Genomic DNA, 10,895 nt, shown 5'->3' with positions numbered 1-10,895 from the left:
TCCTTTTCCACCTATCCACTCCACCCTCTCCTCCCTGACCTATCACTTTCATCCCCTCCCCCACTCACCCATTGTACTCGATGCTACTTTCTCCCCACCCCCACCCTCCTCTAGCTTATCTCTCCATGCTTCAGGCTCACTGCCTTTATTCCTGATGAAGGACTTTTGCCCAAAATGTCAATTTCGAAGCTCCTTGGATGCTGCCTGAACTGCTGTGCTCTTCCAGCACCACTAATCCGGTAACTATTAAGGTCTATCCTATCTTTCTGGTACAAAATAGTATATGAATTGATGGCAAGAATAAAAACATATACTAAAGAAAGGAAAATACATAATTTAATAAGGTAATTAAGAAATTAAGTCAAATACATTAGAAATGGTATCACTGGCAATGAGTTACAGTTCTCGCATGTGGGTATTCCTAGCTGCCAATATAATCAAGGTCTGTAGTACAGGAGCTTTTGACTCAGTACTTCATGAGACATTGCAACACACTGCATCGGGGGATGAATGTTACTTGGATGCTTTGAACCAGGAGATAGTCACACCCCTTAACAATAGGATCTTCTGATTTGATCAGCGATAATGGACAGGTGAATGTGCCTGTAAGTGAGGCAGGTAAGAGGACACAAGAGGGCAGCAGTGAAGTAGCCCCAGGATTTGCAATTGTCCAGAAGGGTATGTAGATATTTCAGCTTGTTTGAATGAGAGTGGCAGCTGAAGAGTAGATAAGCTGACCATGGCAAAGAAAGCCATACAAGTGGGGGAAGCAAAACAGAAATTTATGGTATTAAGGAGATATATAATGAGAGGGATTGACACAGTTCTCTGCAGCAAAGAATCCAGCTGTCCAGCCTGTCCAGTGCTAAGGTTTGAGACACCTGGTCAGGGCTGAACAGCAACCTAGAGTGGAAGATGGAGCAGAGTCATCATCATCAGTGTAGGTACCAAAGATTTTGACTGGACAAGCAAGAGCTTCAACACAATCAGCATAAGGTGGGCACTGAACTAATAAATAGAACCTCAAAGGTAATAATCTCTGAATTATTACTTGAACTGCATTTAAATTGGTATAGGTCAAATAAAATTAGAGAGATGGCTGTTGTCGTAGAAGTGGGTTCCAATTTATGGGGCACCAATACTCAGTGCTAAGTTGCACTGAGATGACTTGTATTTATATGCTTCTGAGCTAAAGAGTTAGCTGACCCAAGTTAAAGAAGAGACAGTTTAAGCTGCTTTCCTTAATTAACTAAGTTCAGTTGCCATTCCAGTTGAGAAACGTGAAACCTCGATTAAGGCTGGAAAATTTTGAATTTAAGCCACAATGCCAGCCAAATGCCAGCCGTCAGCACCAGGGAGTAGATAGCTGCACTATGATCACACGTAAGCACTCTATCATCTCGATACAGCCTCCATTGATAGTGGGCTGCTCTAAAATTTATTTTCCTTGTTTTGTAAAAGGTGAAGTGAATCTCATACCTGTGTAATTGTACTGTCAATGTTGATTACTTCTATTGTGCAGTAAAAGCTTCAATTGTACAAATAATAATGAGTTTGAGTTGCTCCAGAGTGCAGCATTGTAGAAAAGGCCCATTGTTAAGTGCTGTCGAAATTCAATAGGAGAATATCAGTTCTAGTGAGATGTAGCTTGAACAAGGAACGAGGTAAATTATTACTGTATTCACTGAAACAAGGAAGAATGTGAGATCTAATAAAATGTTCAAAGAGGTATTCAGGTTTGAGGAGGTAAATAGTAACTGATTATTTTCTCTGGCTCATGAATCAGTAACACATTGTAAAATTAGGATTTCTGCTAGAAGCATGAAAGGAAAGAACATTTTCCTGCAAATTAATAGATGGAATGCCCTGCCAGAAGTGATTGTGGGGATTGTTTGTACAGTATTCGCCATCAACAAGACTTACTGGCAAAACAACCACACTTCATTATTATCATTCTTATTCCTTTGAAATTCAATTGGGCAAAATATTTCAAATGAAGTGAGATATACACTGATATGTAACCCTATCTGTGTAATCTTCTGCAGGACTACAAGTCCTTGTGATATCTGTGTACCTCCTTTTCTGTTATAAACATCACTACTTTTAATTTATATCTCATTGATGACCACTTCTTCAGCTGCAATGGCCGTACGCTCTCTCTCGAAATTCTCTGCATCTCTTGGGAAGAAACCAGAATTAATATTCTGAGTTCAGTGACTCAGTTCTGATAAGGAGTCACTGGATTCAAAATGTTAACACTTTTTTTCCGCAGATGTGGCCACACCTGTTGAGTTTCACCAGCAATTTCTGTTTTTGTTTTAGGTCTCCAACATCTTTAGTAGTTTGTTTTATTATGCATCTGCTTCTTTGGAGTTGAGAGGTAAACCAGTGAAATTTAAACTGAGGCTGACAGTACCCCGGACCTACCAAGTGACATATTCTGCATCTCTTTTCTCCTTGAGCCACTCCTTAAAGCTCACCTCTTTCACCAAACTTCGGCATAGTCCCTACTATCTGGATGTAAGTTAGCTCGCTGAGCTGGAAGGTTCATTTTCAGACGTTTCATCACCATACCAGGTAACATCATCAGTCAGCCTCTAGTGAAGCACTGGTGGTATGGCCTGATTTTTTAAATGTATTTAGGTTTCCTTTTGTTGGTGATGTCATTTCCTGTCGTGATGTCATTCCTTCTTATTTTTTCCTCAGGGAATCGTAAATGGGATTGAAGTCAATGTGTTTGTTGATAGACTTTCGGTTGGAGTGCCATGCTTCTAGGAATTCTCGTGCATGTCCCTGTTTAGCTTGTCCTAGGATGGATGTATTATCCCAGTCGAAGTGGTGTTCTTCCTAATCTATGTGTAAAGATACTAGTGAGAGTGTCGTTTTGTGGCTAGTTGATGTTGATGTATCCTGGTGGTTAGTTTTCTGCCTGTTGGTCCAATGTAGTGTTTGTTACAGTTCTTGCAAGGTATTTTGTAAATTACATTAGTTTTGCTTATTGTCTGTATAGGGTCTTTCAAGTTCATTAGCTGCTGTTTTAGTGTGTTGGTGGGTTTGTGGGCTACCATGACGCTGTCTTAGTAAGAGGATTAAATTGGAAATTCCAGAATGTGGACAAGAAGAATTTCTTAGCAACCATAAAAACAACACTGAAAGATGACAAAGTCACACAAGAAACCCAGCAAACCATCAGACATACAGTCACAACATTAAGCAGGAAAAAAAAGGAAACACACTCAATACAAAAGAAAGGAATACATAGAAGGACTAAAACAAAATTTTAAAATATTGTTATCCTACCTGCAGACAAAGCATGCTTGACAGTCATTTTAAATCAAAGAGGTTACATTGAGAAAGCAAACACACTACTTGCAGATACCAACAATGGCAATAGACCCGACCCCACAACTACAGAACCGAATCACAGCCCTACTCAAAACATCTCCAGGAATCTGGAGAAATAAATAAGACCAACTTCCAAAAAATGAAAAAAAGACAGATCCAACATACCACACCTCTGTGGATTACCCAATATTCACAAACCAGGAGCCCCCCTCAGACCCACAGTCTCGTTACCTGGAACACCAACTTACAGATTGGTCAAGGAGCTACACCAAACACTAAAACACTTAGTAGAAGGCTCACACCACTCCATCCACTCCACCCAAGAATTCCTGAAGGCCAAAGACACTAATATAGAAGAGGATAAAATAATGGTCTCCTTTGACATAACAGCCCTATTCACATCCACCAACATCAACTTGCCAAGGAAACATTGACCATACTATTAGAAGAACCAAAGACACATACACCAAACACCACTAACTTCATCAGCAAGGACAGTATCATTAAGCTAGTGGACTTATGCCTTACCACCCACTTCACCTTCAATAACAAAAACTACAGACAAACGAATGGAACACCCATCGTTTCCCCGATATCACTGTGATGTGACACAGTGGCTCAGTGGTTGGCACTGCTGCCTCACAGTGCCAGGGACCTGGGTTCAATTCCCACCTCAGGCAACTGTCTGTGTGGAGTTTGCACATTCTCCCTGTATCTGCGTGGGTTTCCTCTGCGTGCTCCGGTTTCCTCCCATAGTCCAAAAATATGCAGGTTAGGTAATTTGGCCATGCTAAATTGCCCATAGTGTTAGGTGCATTAGTCAGGGGTAAATGTAGGTGAATAGGTCTGGGTGGGTTGTTTGTTGGAGGATCAGTGTGGACTTGTTGGGCCGAAGGGCATATTTCCACACTGTAGGGAATCTAATCTAATCTAATCATCAGGGTTCTTAGCAGAGGCATTAATGCAGAGACTCAAACAAAAAGCTCTGCCAACCATCCAACCCAAACTTTGGGTCCGCTACGTGGATGACACCTTTGTCATCACTAAACGAAACAAGTTAGAGGAAACCTTCAAGACCATCAATAATACCCTTACTGACATAAATACCATTACTGGCATAAAGAGGAGGAAAACAACAATAAATGACTGCCAGACTACTCAGACTTCTTGGCATCATGGTAGCCCACAAACCCACCAACACACTAAAACAGCAGCTAATGAACTTGAAAGACCCTATACAGGCAACAAGCAAAACTAATGTCATTTACAAAATACCTTGCAAGAACTGTAACAAACACTACATTGGACAAACAGGCAGAAAACCAACCACCAGGATACGTGAAGATCAATTAGCCACAAAAAGACATGACCCACTCTCACTAGTATCTTTACACACAGATGAGGAAGGACATCACTTTGACTGGGACAATACATCCATCCTAGGACAAGCCAAACAGAGACATGTGCGAGAATTCCTAGAAGCATGGCACTCCAACCATGCTTCTCTATCAACAACACATTGAGCCAGATCCCATTTATGACCCTGAGAACAGGAAATGACATAATCACAAGAAATGACATCACCAACAAAAGGAAACCTAAACACATGAATTAAAAGCAGGCCATACCACAAGAGCTTCACAGGAGGCTCACTGATGATGTTTACCTGGTTATGGTAATGAAATGTCTGAAAACGAACCTTCCAGCTCAGTGAGCAAACTTACATCCAGAACCTCAACCTGAGCTACAAATTTTCTCAAAATTTGCTAACTCCCTAATATCTCATTAAGTGGCTCAATGCCAAATTTTGCTTGATAACATGCTCAAGAGATTCCTTGAGACATTTAACTGTACTAAGTTATGCACTAATGCAAGTTGCTGTTACTGTAAAGAATTTTTTTAAAATGCAGGTGAAGAGTAGGAAAGTGAAATACGATCTAGCAGTGGTATGGGTTGATGTTGCGTCATTGCCACTGGATTAGTAAGCCAAAACCTCAAGCATGGGTTTGAATCCCACATATCAGATGATGAAATTTGAATTAAATAAAAATCTGGAAAAATGGTGATCATGAGACCAAGATTGATTTTTTTTACTGTAAAAATTCATTTGATTTACTAATGCCTTTTAGGGAGAGAAATCTGCCATCCTTACCTGATCTAACCATGATACTACATCTATGGAAATGTAGGTTTTTTTTAAACAAAAGGATCTCATTGGATTTTATAATAGGCATGTGAAGCATTTTTCTAGTATGTTCCCAAGATGATGGAAAAAACCTTGAATGTAAATCATTGCTATTCGCTTTGCATTAGTTTTTTTAGTGCTTATTTTTTTCCCCAGCACCCATGTTGTGTGTGTGCAGGTGTGAGACACAGTGAGAGACATAAGGTGTACAAATCTTTATTCAGTTTCCAACACCAGGAAGAAAGGAAATGTAGTTGTTATTTGAAAATTAGAGATGGGCAATTAATAGCTGGTGATGCCCAAATCCCACAAACGAGCAACAAAAAGCTATGATGTTGAAAAATCAACCTTGCTGCTAAACCACAATAGCTGGAGAGTTGTGGTGCTCCCTTAAACATATTTTGACTGGTTCAGATTCATGGGTATTTAGGCAAGCTTTCATTTAATTCCACAAATCAGTTTGTCTACTTAGTTCTTCGCAACCTGGTCAAAAACAAAACATTTGCAGTGAATGGAATAATAGATTCAGACAAGGGTGTTGTACATCCTGTCGTTCAAACATGTACTAACTGGTCCTGTGTCTCATAAATCCTTTAGGAGCCAATGCTCACCTTCAGATTTGAGTCAATGTTGTTTACATTGCTTTGAGGAGAGCTCAGAAGCTCAAGTGGAAACAGTGTTTATTTTTTTCTGGTCTTAATTCATTCACATCATCGTTCATAATGCCTGAATCGCAGAGGGTCAGGTGGTGACGCCTCAAGGGAGAAATTCAACTCTCAACCATTTATGTTGCACAAGCTGTTAAAAACAGGGTAGCTGCTCTGCTCCAATATGTAGATGGGTCTGTAAAGAGATCAGGTAGCTGGCCAGCTTGGAAGAGCATGGAATCCCAATCTGTTACAATTTCCTCTTTGTGGCAAAGTACATCAAGCTAGCTTTGGATGTCAAAGATATGGCCTTTTCAGACGCAAAACAAATAGCTGTTTGTTGAACATCTTCCCCACACTTCTGCTGACTTTATTACCAGGTAGATCTCCTGTTGTCACTTGGTAGGTCCAGGGTACTGTCAGCCTCAGTTTAAGTATCACTGGTTCACCTCTCAACTGCAAAGATTTGGCAAACAGTAGCTCACTGTCAGCTTGTGGTGAAATGGCAGGGAGCGTTTAGGAAGAAATTCCAACCCCATGGTCAGCTTCATCTGGAACAACAAGGGCAGCAGTTACATGGGAGCCCCGCCATCTGCAGGTTTCCTTCCAAGAACTCACCATCCTGACTTGGAAAAGATATCACCATTCCTTTACTGTTGTTGGGTCAATATCTGAAAATACAGATCTATATACAGCACAGCGGCTGCAGTGGTTCAAAAAGATAGCTCACCATCACCTTCTCAAGTAAGCATGGTAACTTGTTTTAAAACTGTGACCCTCAATCTACCATGCCCTCTGCTGTAAAAACAATTTTTGGAATTTTGAGTCTCCTTTTGTGCAAAGATAGAACGCTTAATTAATATTTTTAAATTGGGCTCTGAACATGCAGTAGGGTTCCTGACTTGAAATGAACCAGTGCTTTGGAACAGTGGCACATTCCAAAAGTGAATAAAAAGAAATGATTTCAGAAACAAAGAAATATTCATGCTCCTCCTAGCTTGACTGGAAAGTGATTGTTTCACTGTTCAAGCCCTAGTTATGGCCACATCGGGGGTCCTCGCTGTTTAAACTCCATGGGTAAAAATGAAATAAAAAATACGGTGGATGCTGGAGATCACAGTAAAGAACTAAATTGCTGGAGAAACCTAACTGATCTGCAAGGAGAAAGCAAATGAAAAATCAGATTGGTGTCAGAAGAGAAACTTTCACATGGACTCCAAACACTGACTCGGCGTGCTCTCAGCACAGATGCTGCCAGACTTGCTGAGCTTCATCCAGTAATCTCTGTTTTTGTTTCTAACTCCCATTAAATGTCTGACTTGTCCAGGCTGTGTAGGGTTAAAACCAAATTTAGTTCTTTTGTCAAATTTAGCTCTTTTAAATTAGCTCACAGATACATGGTTTTGATCTTATTCTCGTTAGAAAGGTCAAAAAACAAAAGAAAAACCTTCCTCTCTCGAACAGGAGAAACTCACTTCAAGCAAAAATCTGACTTTGGACGCCCCCACCCACCGACATACCCCTGTGGAAATACAGTGATTAACAGCCCCATAACATTAAACTAGGTCAAAGTGCTGAGCTGTGGCCAACAAACAGTGAGTCACTGACTGAGGCTGTGTAAAGAGTCTAGGTGGAGCCTGCAGGTAATTGATGCTGAAACTTTTGGGAGCTAACTATTTTTCTCTTCCCCCACATCACCAGCACTCCCACCTCCTCCCCGTCCCAAGCAGCTGTCAGCAGAAGCTGGAAAGTTGAGTTGCCAGAGCCAGAGGTACTGCCTGATTCCCACCTCCCCCGGAAACCCCTCAAATGCCTGAACCAAAGAAAAAAGAGAAGTACGTCCTCCTGGATGATGACTCGGAGTGTGAGACCGAGGAGTTCAACAAGATGAAAATGTCTTGGATGGACATCCGCTCAGTGAAAGACGGGTAAGGGTGCGCTACCTAGAACTGGAGAGAAGCTACCGATTATATCAATTACTTTGTGTGTGTCGGGGGGGGGGGGGGGGGATTAAAATGCTTTACCCTACCTTGTCAGCTCTTGGTTAATTCCCCAAATAAACAAAGCTGAACGAATAGCCGGCTAAGTTCGGGCCACAGTGCATTCTTCTGGTGGTCTCATTGTATTGGCTGAGTTTTACCTGTTGAAAGGAATTCACTGTGACAGGATTCTCCCCTCCCAGCCGGCCAAGCCAAAGCAACGGCTGCAAACTAAGCAGCTCATTCCATGGAAAAAGGACGGTTCTGATGGTGCAGCCCACTCGGGAAATGAACCCCCAAATGCTGGCGCTCAGGCCAATCCCGCTCACAGAAAGGGGTTTGCAGTTCAGCAATACTTCTTGCCACCACTGGGCGTCTCAAAGGGCCGTGAAATAAATGCAGGGCTTCTCCAAGTCGAGCCACTTTTGGAAAAAATCAACCAATCCAATCACAGGAAACTCCCATAGACGTGACAGTGACCGAATAATTTGTTTGTGTGGATGCATTGATTGAATCAGAGTTGCAGGTTGAGAGCTGACCATTGGCCTAGGACCAGATCTTCCTTTACAGTTACCTGAAAGGGTAGATGGGGTCCCCAATTCAAACTCTCTCAGTACTAGTGTTAGGTAAAGTTGTCATAGTCCCACTCTCTCCTGAGATAGTGATGGTGAGTTTAACCTGAGGGTCACCATATATCAGGTTAGGGGTGAAGGTGGGAACCTTACCTCGTACAGAAGTTGAACCTGTGCTGTGGCCTGCAGCCTGCATCACAAACCATCTGTCCAACCGACTGAGGCAACTATCTCCTTTCCCCTTAGCTTGTTTTTTTTTCATGTGTTCAAACCCTGGGGTGGGATGTGATGCCAAAATCCTCTGATTTAGAGTTGAGAGTGCTATCAACACAGCTAGCGATGAAATCCTTGAAGGTGGTATGGTATGCTTTGGTATGCTTCCCTTTATTGGTCAGAGTATTGAGTACACGAGTTGGGAGGTCATGTTGTGGCTGTACAGGACATTGGCGGAATATTGCGTGCAATTCTGGTCTTCTTCCTATTAGAAAAATGTTGTGAATCTTGAAAGGTTCAGAAAAGATTTACAAGGATGTTGCCAGGGTTGGAGGATTTGAGCTATAGGGAGAGGTTGAATAGGCTTGGGCTGTTTTCCCTGGAGCGTCGGAGGCTGAGGAGTGACCTTATAGACGTTTATAAAAATCATGAGGGGCATAGATAGGATAAATAGACAAAGTCTTTTCCCTGGGGTGGGGAAGTCCAGAACTAGAGGGCATAGGTTTAGGGTGAGAGAGGAAAGATATAAAAGAGACCTAAGAGGCAACTTTTTCACACAAAGGGTGGTACATGTATGGAATGAGCTGCCAGAGGAAGTGGTGGAGGCTGGTACAATTGCAACATTTAAAGAGACATTTGGATGGGTATATGAACAGGAAGGGTTTGGAGGGATATGGGCCGGTGGGACTAGATTGGGTTGGGATATCTGATCAGCAGGGAAGAGTTGGACTGAAGGGCTGTTTCTGTGCTTTTTATCTCTATGACTCTTTGACTCTGTGGCTGTATATTAAGCTGGCTTTCCCTGACAAGCAGCAGCAGAGGGTTTGGGGGTGTTTGCAAGCAAACTGAAATGCATGGATTGTGACCCTCAGCCCACCATGCCCTCTGCTATAAAACTAATTTTTGCAAGTTTGCATCTCCTTTTGTAGAAAGGTAGAATGCTTAATAATATTTTTAAATTGGGGTCTGAACGTGCAGTAGGGTTCCTGACTTGAAATGAACTAGTGCTTTTATTTAATCCTTTTATGCAATGTAATATTGCTGGCAGCACCAAATTTTGTTACCCATCCCAAATTTCCCTTGAATAGAGTGATTTATGACAACACTTTAGAAGGGAGTTAACCGTCAAGCAAAGGGACCTGGAGGCAAAGGGACATCATTGTACCAGATCAGTTTTTAATGACAATTAATAGTATCATAAAATTACCATCACTGAGACTAAATTTATTAATTGAATATAAATTCCACTAGCTGCCATGGTGAAGTTTGAACCCACATACCACAGCATTAACAAGGCCTCTGGGGATTTTACTATGACATCACCAGCACTTGCACAGCCTTCCCAGTAATCCAGAACCAGAGGCAGGAACTGCCAGTACCCCAGTGGCTTTTTTCGAACTTCTTATGGGCCAGGAGGAGAAAGACAACTTCACCCCCTCCCAGGCCCCTCAAAGAAGTGTTCACTCTCACCCAGCTGCAATCTCTTGTCTGGCTCCCCAGCCTGCCATATTACTGACTTCAGTCACACAATGCACAAAAGCTGACCTCATTCCCACTAAACCCCCCCCAATGGAATCCAACCCCACTCCTGGTTAATGACTCCTGATAATATCACTCCCTCCTCTATGAGCGACCTTACTCCTCGTCCCCATTGCCACTCACTCTTCCTCCCTGTTAAAGACCTCACACACCATCCTGATGAAGGGCTTTTGCCCGAAACGTCGATTTTCCTGCTCCTTGGATGCTGCCTGAACTGCTGTGCTTTTCCAGCACCACTCTAATCCAGAATCTGGTTTCCAGTATCTACAGTAATTGTTTTTATCCTCCTGATGGACAACCTCATTTCCCTTCTTAATTGACAACTTTGTAGTTCAGTGTAAGTTATATTATCAACATTAGCATTATTATAAAGACTGTGATGAGACCTGTGCATATAGGTCTTGTTGTCTCGAGG

General features: G+C 42.0%; 1 protein-coding gene and 1 long non-coding RNA gene across 2 annotated transcripts in view; one reads left to right on the top strand and one right to left on the bottom strand.

Annotated features, from left to right (window-relative positions):
- Window positions 1-5,730: 5,730 nt before the first annotated feature.
- On the bottom strand, window positions 5,731-8,396 carry LOC140488036 (uncharacterized). Its single transcript, XR_011962992.1, has 2 exons — window positions 8,207-8,396; window positions 5,731-6,728 (listed from the first exon to the last, which is right to left on the bottom strand). It is a non-coding gene; the product is annotated as an uncharacterized lncRNA (long non-coding RNA).
- The window catches only part of LOC140487987 (uncharacterized), a 43,982-nt gene continuing 40,904 nt past the window's right edge, over window positions 7,818-10,895 (top strand). Inside the window, exon 1 of the mRNA XM_072587541.1 lies at window positions 7,818-8,105. Within this exon, the coding sequence (XP_072443642.1) occupies window positions 7,987-8,105 (119 nt within the window). The 5' untranslated portion in view covers window positions 7,818-7,986. The remainder of the gene's footprint in view (window positions 8,106-10,895) is intronic.

This window comes from Chiloscyllium punctatum, chromosome 1 (genome assembly GCF_047496795.1).
Source record: "Chiloscyllium punctatum isolate Juve2018m chromosome 1, sChiPun1.3, whole genome shotgun sequence".
Lineage (NCBI taxonomy): Eukaryota > Metazoa > Chordata > Chondrichthyes > Orectolobiformes > Hemiscylliidae > Chiloscyllium > Chiloscyllium punctatum.
This window is presented reverse-complemented; position numbering and strand designations above follow the sequence as displayed.